Below are 16855 nucleotides of genomic sequence, written 5' to 3'. Positions count from 1 at the left end.
CACCCTACTTTTAAAAAGTGGTATTACGTGCGCTGAAACTCTATTTCGCTACTGCACGACTCGAAATATCGACGCGATGACAAATGCTCAGCACAGAAGCGCATATGTACATTGAGACATAGGACACTCCTTACTAAAATACAAAGCATTTTGCCGGCACATTTGTAGACGTCTACATGCTACTCGCTATATGGAAGAGTACTGCGGACAAAAAAATTCCCCACCTCCCCGAAGAGAGTCGTGAGAAAATGCGAATGCATTTCTTGCACCGAGAGTACACGGCGTAGTAATTTCAATGGCGTTAATTATAGACGAGGTCACGATTTGTACCGTAATCATTTATTTACACATTCATCGGCTGGTGAACGGTCAAGAGTGGGGCGCGTGCTTCTCTTCATTTATATATACGTGGGGCACCGAGTGGGGCGCAGAGAGGAGAGAGAGAGCGAACGGCGAGAGAAGAAGTGGCGGGCACTGACGAACCCTCTCCTACACTCTCTCCACCCACGCGGGAGCTCGGCTGAGCTCCCGCGATGTGAGCGCCCTCACACGCCAAAGCGCTCTCCTCCAATCCACTCACTCTCCGCTACTTCGCCCGCCCCAACTGCTCCGGTTGCTAGGGGTACGAATAAGCACACACGCCCGCACCTGTTGCTATGTGAGAGAGAGAGTGAGTGCGAATAGATAACACTTGCCGGTGCGCGGACACCGACAGACGCCTGACACGCCCCGACTAAGAGATGCATTCGCATTTAAAATATTCCAAGGAGCAGAAAGAAGCAGGTATGAAAATTCAATTATGTAACGGTTGAGCCTACAGTAAAGATAAATGTGATCATCTTAATGTACGCACGTTTAGAGTTTGTAAGTTAGGTTAATGGGGAGTTTTTGAATATGCGCTCCAAACATCTTGGGGCCCCAAAGCAATCGCGTCGAGGTCACTTCGTATGCGCGAGACCAAAGCAGCACTCGGTTTTGCGTTGGGGACGCTTGTTCTCAAATTCAGCGGGAGCCTCAAAGACTGCCCCAAAAGATTTGCGTAAAGTACACATGACGGTACCCACTGACGTGATGGCTTTTGCCCAAAGATGGAATGATGTAGAATGGGGGGGGAGGCTGTTTAAATTACTGCAGACCCTATTCGAAAACTCTTCACTCCTGCTTGACCAAAAGCGAGCACAGTCAGTGGGCTTTGGTGCTTCAACCTTGTGGGGCTTTCAATCGAATACTCTCTAATGTCTTCTAGGAACGCAGCAATACTTCTAGGCTTGGCGTATACAGATATCTATTCGCACAGAAGCGCACACGAACGTTCGCACTGACGGAAACCATCACGTCTCCTCAATACCCATCCTTGCTTCGGAGTCTGGGGGGCGACCTCGCGGCGCACCGCAAGGACAGGCCACCCTGAGCGTCGGCCGACCGGGGCCGGCATCTAGCCGCCTCGCGGCCCCGTTAATCGGCTTACCAGCCGAGCAGCAGCAGCGCCCTATTCCCACGCCGCCACAGTGAAGCTAACCAGGCGCGAAGGAAAACTTCATCAGGCGCCAGTCGCGCACCAGCGTCCCTTCGTCGTGTTTTGTTCGCTCGCTTCCTCGGCCGATCGCTGCCTTTCTCAGCTGTGTTGCCGCTACTTCTTGCTTTTCTTGTCCCCGTCCTGCCAAGCTTGCTCGATCTTCATCATCTCGCCTCCGCGTATCGACCTTCTCGGCGTGAAGGCGATTGACGGGGATGGTGGCTCGTCTCAACCACACGCTGGGCGGGGAGCGATGGTTCTTTCGGTGCACGCTGACAGCATACGCTAAAATATGGAGGCTCTGACTTAATTTGTGTTGCGTGAATAGAGGCGAGAGAAGAGGAAAATGGAGAGTACAGGATCTGCGCGTAAAGTGATGAGAATGAATCTGGCGACAAACATATTGAATCGTCCGCCGCGATGGAGCAGTGGTTGTTGTGCTCGGCTGCTAACACGAAGGTCGCAAGTTCGGTCCCAGTCGCATTTCGATGGACGTGAAATGGTAGAGCCCCTTGTACTGTGGGGTCTCAAGCACGTTAAAGAACACCAGATAGTCGAAATTTCCGGAGCCCTCCACTATACGGCGTCTCTCGTAATCATGTCGTGCTTTCGGGGCGTAAAACTTAATATAAAAAACGTTGATCCGATTAAAAAATTTCATTTGAAATCTTCAAAATTGTCTTTCCGGGCGTCGATACACCCATTGCAATCTGATTCAAGCGCTGAAAAGACTCTGTGAGAGTCAGCGACTGTGGCCTCTCTCGGATACCCTGTGACGGCTCGTTGTACAGTGGAAACGCCGTCAAAACTGTCACCTGTCTGCCTTCTTTCGAGCATTGAAAAAAGCACGAAGTCTACCAGGGCTCACATCAGGGCAGTGTCAGGGCTGCATCAGCAAACGTGAGCATGGCAGACTACTTTGCCATTCACTACTGGTCCCTCTCAACATCTGGGTCTTGCCTATTTCGGCACCTCTTCGCATGTCTTGTACATGTCCTTGTCTGTATACACAATGCACTGACAGTGTATCCACAAGTTGTCTGTCTCCACATAAGCTATTAGTCTTGCAGAGTAGAGGCCGGGAAGTGCTGCAAACAGCACATAGTTTCAAAATCAGAGCCGCAAAGAAATATGAAATAGTCGTCTTCGAATCTTGATCTCTGAATCATTCAGAGATCAAAACCTATTTTGTGTATTTTGTCATACTTGTCACTCCTTTTATTGTAGCTTCCACAATTGGTTGAATAAATGTACTGTTGTCATACGCTCTCCATCCCCCAGCGGCCATATACACACACTATTAAAAATGAAATGAAAAAAATGAAATGAAATGAAGTTCGAAAAATGTTTAACGTAGAAACCGGCATTTTTATTATTCGAGCCTTGAGTCAAAATTCGATTTCAATCTGTACATATCTTCAAGCCACACTCAGCATTTCCGTGAAGTAAAATTCACAGTGCAAACACATCTACGCGTTCGCTCGTTTCAGCATAGTTTCCTGCAGCTTAGTAGTCCTTTCCCTTTTTTTCAGTTCCCCTCCCCCTCTTTTTTTTTCTTTTCCAAACAATCTGCGACCACCTCGTATTTTTCAAATTTACCCACCGAACTTGTGTAAGCACTCCAAAATTTCTATCTAAGACCTCTTAACTCGCTGACTTACGGATCAATAGCCGTGACGGCCTTTCATTACACACTCCCTTGTCATGGATTGTTTGCCTATTCCGCAGACTTTACCGGGCCTCAAATCGGAAAAAAAGAAATACAAAAGGTAAACATTCTTCCTGCCATTTTTTCCCCAGACCGGCCTCATGCTTTGTACTGCGTCCACCCTGCCGCTTGTATGCGCAAGAGATTTCCTTTGTTCCAAGTCGACACGGTTCACAGATGATCCTTCATCTGCCGTCCCCCCCCCCCCTCTTCCACCCGTCTTCCTTGCATTCACTGAGTGGATAGGTCGGGTAATCTCGGTGAGTCGATAACTGCTTTGTTTCAAACTGCGCTAATCCGATCTCGGACAAAAAAAAGTAATCTGAACCCAGGGGCCATGTGCTACTGCCCTCCGAAAGGGAGCCCGATTGGTTTGCATAATCCCTTTTCATAGAACAGGGGTGAAACGAGACGACACAATGACAGCGAAAAAAATGGCGCCGATGTGCTTCTGAGGCCAGATTGCTGCATTTCAGGTGCGCGTAATGAAGAGTATCCTGTGCGCAGGATACTCTTCATTTTGTTCCTCATGTGGCACTTCATGAACCTTTGTGTTTTTTCTCTCTTCGTCGCGCCTCGCCAGTTTAACACGTACATAGACAAGACGCGAGAAAACTTGACTTGTTCTTCACTTTTTTTGTTGCTGACTAGATACAAAAAATTTGGGAACTACAAAAGAAGGGGAGCAGTTCAAGATTGTTGTTTTTTTTTCTTAGACACAGCCAAGGAAAACCAACAAGATTTATTGATATCATTTATTGTTGGTTTCATTTTGATGAATCTAAAAAGAACAACGCAATTTTTGTACTTACGGTGCTGTATGTGCGTTGTCAGGGCAGGTTAAAGAATACCAGATGGTTGAAGTTTTAGGAGCACTCCGCTACGGCACCTCTCTTAAACATATGGTCACCAGATATTTATTATTAATTACTGCACTGAAACAAGCATTTAGTTTTGTGCATTTGTCTATAGACTCTGTGCATTTCATGTATTTTTATTATTTGTATTTCTTTTTTCTTGCATTGTTTAATTCTTGTCACTTGATTGCCCTTCCTGCATGAACCAGCATAACTGCCTGTAGTAGAAACAAATAAATAAATTGGTAAGCAAATAAATAAATGTTGTCATTTCTATATATAAGCAGCTTTTCAATGTCGACATTTCTCATCATCATCTGCGACGTCTGCTGACGTAAACATTTCTGCGCGAGTGAGCACTTCAATACGCTAATCTCTGTTAATCCCGCTATACGACTGCTTAGCTTCTTGCCGGAAAACAAAACAAATTTACTTCAAAAAGGCCTTTTGAGGTAGCTGACGTAGTTGGATTGTATTAACCGGATTACTTGAACAGACATGCAGAACTTTTACGATTAATCACTGTTTGTCGAGTGTGGCGTTAGCTAAATAACAATGCCCAACGAAGCAGGATTATCATTATTCGATTCATGAAACGTGTCTCAGTGATACATCAGACACCGCGCAAATGTAATATTGTATTTGCTTTGTCCAAAGATGGGTAACCACGCCAGGTGTGAGAAATACGACTTGAATGTTTTTGGAAAAACGTCTCAGTGTTCAAGTTATCAATTTTCAATTATTCACCTCGTTTCGCAACCCCACAGGTTGAGGATTCCGAACCGGGAACATGAACTAAAACTGCTGGCGGTCTTGGAACGCTCGCACTCACAGTAAACGTCCAAGCGAGCTTTTTATTATTATTATTTAACAATTTATTTCACAAACCAGTACTACGTCATAGTCCTAGTAAAACTTGTAGCTGGGCGAGATGGTTCATAATTCTGGGTAACCTGGTGTGCGCAAATGCAGACGAACGACAACAGAAAAGAATAGACAAGGACAAGCGCAGAGATGAAAGTTTGCGCTTGTCCCTGTCTATTCTTTTTCTGTTGTCGTTCGTCTGCATTTGCGCACACCATGGGTTACCCAAAGTCACTGTTCTAGTTCCATATTACTTTGTCGTCGTACTTTATCGTCGCATTTCATCACATACTGTGAACCCATGACTGAAGTTGCTGCGCAACGTCATGCATTGAAGCACGCTTACCGATACTGAATCACATGTCCCCGTGTGTTTTGTTTTTGCAGACGGCTGCCCGATGGCGGGGGCGAGTCTCTGGAGATGCCTACCATCAAGGCTCTCAAGAATCTACCACCTCCAGACCTTGTAAAGTGAGTATACATACAAACACCCGATGGCCTAATATCTCGTTTATGAAAAAAGGGGCTTCCGATACATGGTGCGGTAAAGGAATGACTGGTCGTCCTGTTCAAACATTGACAATGGAGCGAAACTGAACACTGGCTCAATCTGAAACTATGATCATATATCATAATTAAAGCTAGCAAATTGGTAGAGGTTTCGAAGAATGGAAAGGCAGACCTATTAATAACTAAAAACGCGTAGATATGGGTACAACATACTAAGAAGCTTAATTACAGAATCAAGACAACAAGCGTTTGTGGTGTCGCCCTAATCAGACAACCGACGAACGAACGAAAGAACGCAAAGAGAGAACAAAACGCAGATTACGGTGCTTATCAACAGGTGACTCCTACATGCTAAATCCCTTCAATATCGTACCAACATATTCATATACAGACCTTTTATGTTCGCCAATATATTATTTGTGATTTCATGTGACTGCCCGAAGATGACGACGTCAGTATACGGTGTGCTGATACGTACTGGTTGAGGCTATCCCATATGCTAGTTGCCATACAGCATGTAGGAGAATGTTATTCTTGTATTTTATTTACTGATATTCAAGTCAATTCGTTTATTCCAAGTTGTTCAGCGTCATAGCTCGCAACTATCTCATATATATCGCCGTGATGAAAAACGCCATCGAATTGTCTTTCAACACAAGGGTAACACCCAGTCATGAACATCATATCGAAAACCAAAAAAAAAAAATCAGGCCTGGCAACGGACCACAAACACTGTCTTGTTCATATGCCCAAGAGCACCATGAAGTGTCAACTGCCTCGTCCACAACGTAAGCAGTGTTACGCGAAAGTCGCTATGTTTTTATTAAAATGTCACTCTTGATTGTTGCTACACTGTTTCTACAAGCCTAATACATCAATACTTAGGAAGCCTTGATATAGGAGCACGCTATAAAGTAGAGCACCCGATCGAAGCGTAGAACCGCAATCTTCTTAAACGACGCTGATGCGCGCAGCTAGAGGGACGGGTGACCTCATTCCGGCTTAAGCTACGCGCTGAAGTTTAGAGGAAAGAAATAAAACTATGAATTATGGTGCGAAAGAGGCGTATGTGTGACGCCCTAAATACAGCGTATAACGATGGCGCTGCGCGGTGTTTATCATGCACCAGCGATGTTATAGAAGTAAATATTGGAAGAAAAGAATAAAGAGGGGCGAAAAAGAGATGAAATAAGACTGGTCCTCTCAAGATCTCGCACGCCGCGGAAACGGGGCAGCCAGCGGGGAGGCGAAAAAGAAAGGATGAAATAGGGATAAAAAGAAAACTAAACGACAGAATGTTGGAGCGAGCGCTGCCCGTAAACTCGATTTAAAGCCCCCTCCTTACAGCGTCGGCGCTCTAAGCAGGCGCATCCGACGTCCGGACGATACGCGCGGTCTTCGCCTCGCTCGGAAAGCGGCCGGCGGTTGCGGGAGATCAAGGAAAGGAGAGAGAGGAGGACATGAGAAAGAGAGTGCGGGAAGTAAGGATAGAAGTCGGGAGTGGGGAAAGGGAAGGCCGGGAATCGGCTTCATCATCATTCCCCGCCGTCGGACCGAGAAAGGCGGTCGTCGTCGGGACCGCGGCCGCACGACTGCAGCGCGCGTTAGGGAGAAAAGGAGCACTGCGGGGGAAAACGGGAAACGTCCCGCCCGCCGTCCGTGGAGCGCGCTCTCTCAATAACCCGCGACATAATCTCCCGGCGGCATCGATTTATCGACACACATTCGAGCTCCCAAAATGGGGACACACATCAAAGCGATGACATCAGGGATGCTGTACAGAGGGGAAAAGGGGGAGCAGAGCAGCGTGGAAACGTAGGGGAGTATAGTCCGTGTACGACAAGAAGAAAGAAGGTGAGCTTCCCGTCATCCTCGTCTTCTCCCTCGCTGACTACCTCTCGCATCCTCATGCCCCCCTTTGTGGTGCCTGTTCTGCACGGCTCGTGCCTTTTACTCCCTCGTGTCTGACCTCTCTTTCCCCAATTTTTTTTTCTCTTTGGAGGCGACCCAACGTCTCCGGAGTCAGCTCCATGCGTCCCGTTGTTGGGAAAGTGCCAAGATCTAGTTGGTTTCGCCGTCGACTTTGACGCGCGTACTGGTAGGTGTAAGCGTGGTACACGTACATATGTCACTTCTCATTACATTAAGGCACGCGCCGCAGTGCTACACCGAACAACGCAAGCAAAACTCGTCACTAACTAAACCAGTCGTTCGATGGCGAAAAAGCACTTAAGCAGTAAAAGCTCTACCAGGTCATCCCCTCATATTGTTGAAAATCTACCTCATGTTGTTGAAAATCTAGCTTTTGTCTTTCCCGCCTATTAACTGCTTTTGTCATGCACACACGATCCTAGTCACAATGGTACGTAGATACGGGTACAGTGGTAATGCACAGCGTTGCTCACACGCCCGCACTGTGTCAGTCCGAACAACGTCACCCGCGCGACTGAAGCACTGCAGGTCGCCCCAGAAGAACCCAGCAAACCGCGTAGCTCACTGGCACGCGCGTTTTCCCAGCCTCGGCCCCGTTTTTCTCATCTGCAGGGGCCGGTTGCTCCTACTTCCGGCATCTCAAAGCGCTCCATTTCCGGTCTGGCGCGGGAGCTTCGCTTCCCGCCGGCTCCCGAGCCTCCCGCATCCAACGTGGCGCACATTCGCTCTCCACTCCCGAGCGTTCGTACCATGGCCTCGCACGTGTCCTGGCCACTCTCTGTTCGAGGACCACTGGAGAGGCCGGCTGTAGGTGTCGACGTCCTCAATTGACGCCGCGGACAGAGGGGATCGGATATTGCTGAGTGCGCCACCACCAATCTTCTTCAGCGCTGTTGCCCTAACGTACGCAGTCCCCACTCGCTCTTTCCCTTCCGGCGCGGCGTTTCTCTACTCTGCTCCCTCGCCGACGGGAGCAAACATCGTTCCTCACGAGTCGAGAAGAATACGAGCGACAACGCCGGTGTTATCTACGGATACGGGAGACTATCGTTTGCCTGGGCCACTATGACTGCCATTGTCCCGCCGACAGCCTTTTTTTTAGCAGCGTTTCACTTGCGTTGTTCGTACAGCCTTAAGTGTGTACAAGCGTACATGAGCATATACGCGAGTACATGCACGTATCTTCACCAATTCACAATACATATGTTGTAGCCGCTCATGTGAACTCATAAGCAGTACAATACCGCATGCAGAAAACCGAGGAAGTGGGCTAGCGATTCCATTGTAGTATTTACACCACCGCATCAGCTTGAACGTGAGAGAAGAAATAAGAAAGATCTGGTAAAAAGTAAATAAGGGGGGAGGTGGGGCAGGGAAAAGAAAATGGGAACAGGAAGGCAGTTTACGCATGACACATCACACACAGAGTATGAAGAGATGACTGTACAGTCTCGCGTATACAGTTGGTGAATGACCATAGCGAGAATTCATGAAGCGTGCCACAGTTGTGGCGGGAATGGAGCCCAGACATAAATTAGATCTTCCAATAGAATCAGCATGGCACGATCATTGTGACACGTGAGAGAAGCGCCGCGGCATTTTGAAATGCATCAAAGAGTGCCAAAACCACCTATATAATTATATCTGTGCTTACATGGTTAGAAGCATAAATTATTTGCATTGATGAGGAACGAAGCCGAGGACGACCGAACCTTAAATGGAGTAATGAAATGTTTAAAAAAAAGGCGAGCATACTGTATCACCAGCTCCTGTAAGACAGGACAAGTTGTAGATTTTCAGAAAACCACGTCGTCCTGCAGTGAACGCAGGATAGGCTCATGAGGATGTTCATAAAAAACATAGTGTATAAGTTATTGTGAAGAAGATGAGTAAATATACTTCTAATTAACAAGTCTATAAGGATGTTGAATAACCATGGGTATAAATTGACGTTCGTTGACAAAAGTTACGTGAATTGGCTTCTCATTAACAAGTTCATGAAGGCGATGAATAATGAAGAGTTAGCTTAACATTTGTTGGAAAAAGTTGAAAAAATATGTATCTGAACCGCACAAAAATCTGCTGAACCAATAACCATTCGGTGATACGTCATCCATTAAACCCCCTTCAATAAAATAGTGCTATGTGAGGAAGACAACATCGCTGGAGTAACGCAGCACGGTCACCCGAATGACCATGCCCTGGCTTTTCACAAGCGTCTTTGCCGCGCTAATTCTTCGTTGTAAACGTTACCATCATCAATTACGTTCATTATAAATAAGCCTCGACCTTTATAGCTTAACGAAAATACACGAATCTTGAAACAAGTACAGTAGAACACGAAGACAAGAAATGTATACCATACATCAAGAAAGTTTACTTCATTTTGTATTTATTAGAGTAATCACATTATCTATATCCTTCAATGAAACGTAAGTTGACGAATGAACATTATCTCGCAACGAAAACAATTGCCGTCACGTGAAGTAAAACGTCGCTCGAGCGTCGCTTCGTTCTTTTATCTTTCTCTTTTGTTCAACGTTTAATTAATCTTATGTGAGTGTTTCTGAACAGTCGGGCCTTCCAATATACTCCTCTTCAGTCTTTATTACGCTCATGTAAACTAACAACTTCTAAACTTGTACGTACTAATTAAGTGCGACGGGAGAGTTTTAAACAAGGCGCGTCTGAGGCGATGGCATACGTTTAAAACTATAGACGCTGTGATGTCATCAATGAAGCTTACTAAAACCTAAACCTCGATAAAAACATTTGAAAAATGAAGAAGGAGGTTGGAGGGAGGGGAGTACTCGTGTCAATGAACGCGCGTGCAGAAAGCGTCACCGCAAAATGCAAGGTAGTCTCGCGGGTTTCTCACGGCGACCGAGAGACGGCGTGGAAGGCAGGCTTAACGCCTTCACGCCACCGCCCCATCCCGCGTCACCACCGTGCCGAAACTCTCCAGCCTCTGATCCCTGCGCCCATCCCGCAATCCCGGTGCTTCTCTGTATTACACTATTCGCCCCGCCACACCGCGCCGCCCTATATATATATATATATATATATATATATATATATATATATATATATATATATATATATATAGCTTAAGGCCAATTCACTGTGGCAGTAAAACAAAAATAAACCCGGCCAACTCCTCCCTCACCGCTACACCTAACAGCATCGCATAAAACACTTCATAAAAAGTAACGTGCTTACATCCGCACAGGCTTCCATTTTAGGCTTATGTCCGTACGGTTCCAGTCCTCCCTTACCTCCTCTAATTCAGTATAGAAAGCTTGCGTAAGCTGTGCCAACTGCTGCGCTCTCATGTACGCCGCCCCCAAAATCAGAATGAGGAGACCGTTCCATCTCCTCTCTTTTTTTCTTTTTAATCGTCTCGTTCGGGTTATTTCTCTCTCTTTTATGTTGCGTGCGCAACTTCGTGGCGCGATCCCCTCGCCATGCCGGTGCGAGGTCTTCCCCGCCAGGCGACGAGGACTTGAGGTCAGCGTTTTGCGGTCGTCGTCGACGTCGTTTCAACCGAGCGCACCACGTCGGGCTTTATCCGGGGGTGGTTGGGGGAGAGACCCGCTTCGCGAGTGGCTAGGAAAGGGGGATAAAAGCAGAGTGCTTTTGAGGAAAGGATTAAAGGGGATTAGGAGAACATCCCTCCTGCCTTCCGCACCGACCGACCTCCCTTCATATTTCCAGGACCATCCCACGAGATTAAGTGCGGGAGGAGGATGAAAAGGAGAGAAAAAGTAACGAGGGGGAGAAGTAGCAAAACGCTTAACGCGCTTCATCTCCCTCGCGATCTTGACGAGCGCTCCAGATATAGACCGAACCTTACCGTAGGCTTTGAAGGTCTCGCCACTCTTTCTCACTTGCTGGCAGTGGCAATGACAGTAGCGTGTAGTGTACATTATAAAATATAAAAGAAAGAACCACGACAACAGCATTGGGATCATGCATATATATATATATATATATATATATATATATATATATATATATATATATATATATATATATATATATATATATATATATATATATATATATATATATATATAAATAAATATATATATATATATATATATATATATATATATATATATATATATATATTGAATTAACTTGAAGATAGCACATAAGAAAAGGATCGTATTTACTAACGTTTCGGCCGTGGCACGGCCTTCGTCAGAGTGATATATATATATCAGAGTGATATATATATATATATACATAAAAGGCGGCCATGTACACGGCTTTTCCCCTCACCCGGCTGCCAGATCAAAGAAAGAGCGAGGGGGTAAGGACTCACCTTTCTTACGTAATAACACGGTCACGCGCGGCGCGGCGTTCCCCTGCTCCCATAAAATCCTCAAGTCGCGTTGATTCCCTCGACTGTCGATCGTATCTTTTCCGGACCATCTCATGCCTTTGTTTCCTTTACCTCTTTGACGTCAACGAGGTTATTTCATTGCTTCAATTTCACTGCGTTTCGTTGGTTCTTTTTTTCTTTTCCAAGGCCGACAGGATGGCTGTTGGCGTTCGCGTACCGATCCTTTCCTGGCACCACCATCACTGGCTTGGCTGGGCTGCGCCGCTCTTTGCTTTCCTCGGGATGCGGAAGAAGTCGTCGTCACTTATTAATGATGTGCTCTCGGCAACGCGAAAGAATAGGGGAGAATTCGCGTCGACGGTGTTAGAAGCGTGAATAGGCTGCAGCACCGCTCCGTTGGGCCCCATCAAATGAGGCGTACTCGACAGAGCCAGTTTGCGACGCTAGAGTGGCCATAAACTGCCCCTAAATAAGAACGAAAAGGAAGAAGAAAAGATAAAGAGTGGTGTGGCAAAGCGGTAATCTTTTCGTCTGACGACGGGAACGAAATGAATTTGACTGATTGATGAAGTTTGTTCTCGTGGAAGCCTGTTCTACTCACTAGTATGGAACAAGAACTGCAAGTATCATTCTATCGGTCGGATGTCGGAGTAATTTACCGATGGGATGTCGTGTCATTGAAAAGACGAATCCCAGCAGCGAGTACATAACTGTTCATTCCCTTAGTAGCATGCAGCTGGTGAGCATACCGACGCAATGCTCGATTGGGTAACGAAAATTTTTCATCGATACATTGGATGAAGGTCAGCTGCAGGTAAAAGCTGTTCTTAAAGGGCTACTCACCAGGACCCATACCAAATTTTAGTTAGACAGTGGAAGTTGTTGGGTGTGGGTGTGTAATGAGGAACATCCCGCCACAAAAAATTTTTAATCGGTTCAGCACGAGCGGAGAAAACTGGTTTTTTGAGCAGTGGCGCGAAACGAGGATGAAAGGAGGCGAGCTCGAAATCCTTGCCGCTCCTCTGTGTAGCCTTCGCAAGCCAAATCTCTTCCCCATCCTTTCAGGCATCCGACCAAGAGGTCACGTGCGCATGACGTGCCCAAACAAGTACAACCCCCGAGAACGCAAGTGGCGTTGCTTTGTTGACCAGCATTATTTTGTGGTCTTCTGCCTGTTTCTGCAGGAGCAACGCCTCCTAGAAAAACTATGCCTGCAACGTCGCTCTCTTTTCAATTGAGAGCTTCCTGCCAGCACTTAATCTCGTAGGCTTTGCCTCCTGTCTTGTGTTGGGACCGGCCACCGCATGAGACCACTCGCCTCCGTACCACTCAGTCACGTGACATTACCGTACCGCTCTGTTATGTGACATGACGGCTGCTCGGAGGCAACTGTGAGAGCTTTGCTGTGTTCGCAGGGGGCGGCCGTCAGAGACACTTGCCTTCGTACCGAAGGAGGAGAGTACCATCAGAGGGTAGAGCATCGCGTTCGCGGCTCACGTTCCAGGCATAATTTTTTTAGGAGGCTTTGGCGGGAAATGCGGGATGATTTGGAAACGCTGGCTTACACGCGGTAGAATTCACCTTTTCATAAACGCCTCCCTGGGCACCGCCATAGCCCTCCTTGGGCTGTGCAAATTGGTGCGTCCCCTCGAAAATGCACTGGCAACGCTGCGCCCTTAGCCTTTGTACTCCCGCGCACAGCCCATCATGGCGGTGTTTTTTTCCTTCCTGTGAAAAGGTGTATAGATGAGCACAATGAGCGCGCGAGCGCGTAGGAGCGTTCCACGGCGGTCGTCTGCTCTATGCGGTGACCGTGGGGACACTAACGCGTGCGAAACGCCGACACATTAGCCCCGCATCTCGTTGCACCTCGCGGGAGAAAATAGAAAAAAGACACTCACATTCTCTTTGTGTCCCATTATTTTTCTAGAGCTTTATTAATTTCTTCAAGCGGCAAATTACATAAACTACGCGTACCGTGTTAAATAATGTTCGCCATCTCACGTGCCACTGTTTGCAACGTCAGAGCTGACTCATCTACGCAGAGGACCAACGTCACTGCATTGCCCTGTACGTAGGGCCATTCATACGCGCACATCAAATCTAGGCACATGCCGGCAAAGGGGGAGGGGGGGGGACCCGCGTTTATCTTGAAATTTGACCCGTTTCCGCGGCGCGTAGCGTTGCGAATTTTGGCAGACGTGATTATGCACGCTTCGTTTACGCATTGCGCTTGTCAGCTCAAAATTGTCAAACCTGGTGAGTGGCCCTTTATAAAAATGGCAGCATATCCACGGAGTGAATGATGGAGAGTGGGTCGAAGCATCCGTCCGTCCATTCGTTCTTGCTTCCATCCGTTCATGCGTCCGTCTGTGTGACCGTCCGTGCGTCCATTCGCCCGTCCGTGCGTGCGTCTGTTCATGCGTCCGGACGTCCATCTGTGCGTCTATCTCTGCGTTCGTCCATGCATCCGCTCCTGCGTCCGTCCATGCGTCCATCCGTCGGTGCAACCATCAATGCGTTCGTCCATGCATCTGTCTGTGTGTCCGTTCATCCACCTATTCAACACTTCAAGTACCACCATCTCGCCTCTTTTCATCATACACTCCTCATATAGAAACACCGCCATCTAGCGGACATTCCAAGGACTGAACCAGAGGAGCCACATGAACAATTTCTTACGGCTTGCGCTTCGTGTCTACTTCCAACCTTTAACCACCTAGATAGACTTCATGGTATATACTAGTTGACCGTATTCATGGCACTGCGGCCCAACGCTCGCTAAACCTGTCTAAAACCAAGAAGGCTATGCCAAGCGAGTACGACGTAGCAACCCTTTCTTGTCAGATAGTGCTCAATGTACATGCCAATGGCTGCTAAGGGGGAATGAGAGACAGGAGAATTCGGCTTTTAGTTAACGCGCACGCTGCGAATTTTTTATTGTTCAACAACGCACAGAAGAAATCTCTCACCGGCACCACTTTGGAGGTCAAAATGTAAAACTGGTTAGACACTAAGACTACTACTACGACTACGAGGGTCTAACGGGTGCCGCTATAAGGAGCTTCACCCCTAAAAGGGCCCCTGAGTCACCTTTCAAACACCATAGTCTTTCTTGGAGACCTTCGACGCCAATATTTGGGTCTGTTTAGAAAAAAATTATTTACAGCATATACAGAACACACAGGCTTCATACCATTCCAGTAACAGGGCATATACACTTCAGCACATCTATATTTCACGACTAACATCACTACGTTACAGTGAAGACATTTGCTCTAATATACATGACAATGTTGGCATACATGTGCACAAGATCTCAATACAATATCACGATACAATGGTATAACGATACATTAGATGCTATGAAACACGATTTGTAACAAATAAAATCATATATAACAACTCAACGGGCGCTGCTTAGCACCAAGTCGGTCGAAAAATGAGGTGTATCCTTTCCTGTTCTACCTTGACGAAAGGGTACGACCAATATGCCGCAGAAACTCGTGCTCCCCGAGGAAGAAAAGCTCCTCAGAGAGGAACGCGAGGATCTCTCGTCTCATTCTTCCCAGTATCGGCCAGAAAGCACGCCGGCGGCTATTGGCAGCTACGGCCTCACATCGGTTTCTCCAAAGGCTGAACAGCCCCGCAACTACTAACAGAACGGCAAAGCAGCTACGCGGAAATCGGCCGTTGGACACGAAAGTTCGCACATCCTGTCGCTGAAAACCAGCATTAACCGCACGCCAAAAAAGGCGGGAAACCACACATTCAAACGTCGCATGTCGATTGGTGTTCTACCATGACGCAGTTAGGGCAAGTGGAAGTGCGAACCACCTGCCATCGCTGCAACCGATCTCGCGTGGAGAGCAAGCCCCAGCCCAACCTCCAGACAAAGTCTCTGAGATGCCCTGGCAACACTGCGGTAGTTATTGGTTTCCAAGCGCGGTTCAATACAGATTGACGATTCTGGGGCACCAAGGGCCGTAGAAGGGCGGCCATTGTGTCCACCACTTTAGAATCGGCCACCTCTATCTCTGGGCACGTTGCTTCCAAACGTCGGTGAAATGCCAGAAGGGATCGATACAAGGATAGTAATTCAGTTGATTGGGGACCTTGGTTTATTTGGCTATCCGGCAAGAAGACACGTAGTGATGGCCCCGGATGGTAGCGAGCCAGTGTCTGAGTGGGCATGCCATCATTACTTATTCTTCGCAATAGAGTGCGAAGGCACAATGTAGAAGCCGTGACGGAAACGTCGGGAAATGCAAAACCGCCTTGATCTCGCGGTTGAGCTAACGCTGGACGCGATAACGATTCTGTGCCACCAGACCAAAAAAATGAACTGATGCAGCTTTGCACTTTCCTGCAGACGTGGAGCGGTGGTTCAACAGAATGGCAAAGGTACCAAAACTTTCCTAGGTACACCATTTGAGTTAAGTATCGGCGTTCTAAGAGGGGGAATTCGAAGTACCTGGCTGCTTTGATATCACTTAGAAGAGTTTGTACAACGAATGACCAGATGCTATCCTGTGTACCAAATGCAGTGAAAGTAACTCCGAGTATTGAAATCTCAGGAGACCACTGTAAAGGCGACGTGATGTTGATCCGACCGCTGGGATTGCCAATGAAAAAATACTGACTATTAAAAAAGTTTAACCTTGCGCCGGAGATAATACCGAAATCATGGAATGTATCGAGAGCATGCTGCAGCAACTGTTCATTATGTACGTATAGAGTAATATCATCTGCATATGCAGTGACCTTTACTTGAGTGTTACCGGGTAGAGGTAAGCCACGAATCTGCGGGTGATGTTCAACGGCCCTTAAGAAGGGTTCTAATGCAAGGATAAATAACACTGGGGAGAGGGGACACCCTTGACGGACCCCACGCGTGACTCTAAATGCGTGACTCTCACGGGAATCTAAGTAAATGGTACTTTCTGAATCAGTGTACATCGCGTAGATGAGGTCAATGAACTTATCCGGGAATCCGTATGCATGTAAAACATTTAGTATGTAGCCATGTTTTATGAAATCAAAAGCTTTCTCTTGATTTAATGAAACCAACAGTCCTTGCGCACATCGGCTAGTGGTGTATTGAACGATGTCACGCGTTA

The 16855-nt window shown here is 47.1% G+C and overlaps 1 protein-coding gene across 3 annotated transcripts in view; it reads left to right on the top strand.

Annotated features, from left to right (window-relative positions):
* LOC119170612 (vesicular glutamate transporter 2) overlaps window positions 1-16855 on the top strand; it is a 221695-nt gene that overhangs the window by 119238 nt on the left and 85602 nt on the right. For all 3 annotated transcript variants that reach the window (XM_037421829.2, XM_037421828.2, XM_075887028.1), the window contains exon 2: window positions 5333-5416. In XM_037421829.2, coding sequence (XP_037277726.2) covers window positions 5333-5416 — 84 coding nt within the window. The remainder of the gene's footprint in view (window positions 1-5332; window positions 5417-16855) is intronic.

The sequence above is a fragment of the Rhipicephalus microplus genome, chromosome 2 (assembly GCF_043290135.1).
Source record: "Rhipicephalus microplus isolate Deutch F79 chromosome 2, USDA_Rmic, whole genome shotgun sequence".
Lineage (NCBI taxonomy): Eukaryota > Metazoa > Arthropoda > Arachnida > Ixodida > Ixodidae > Rhipicephalus > Rhipicephalus microplus.
Note: the sequence above shows the minus strand (reverse complement) of the source record. Positions and strands in the feature narration are given on the sequence as shown.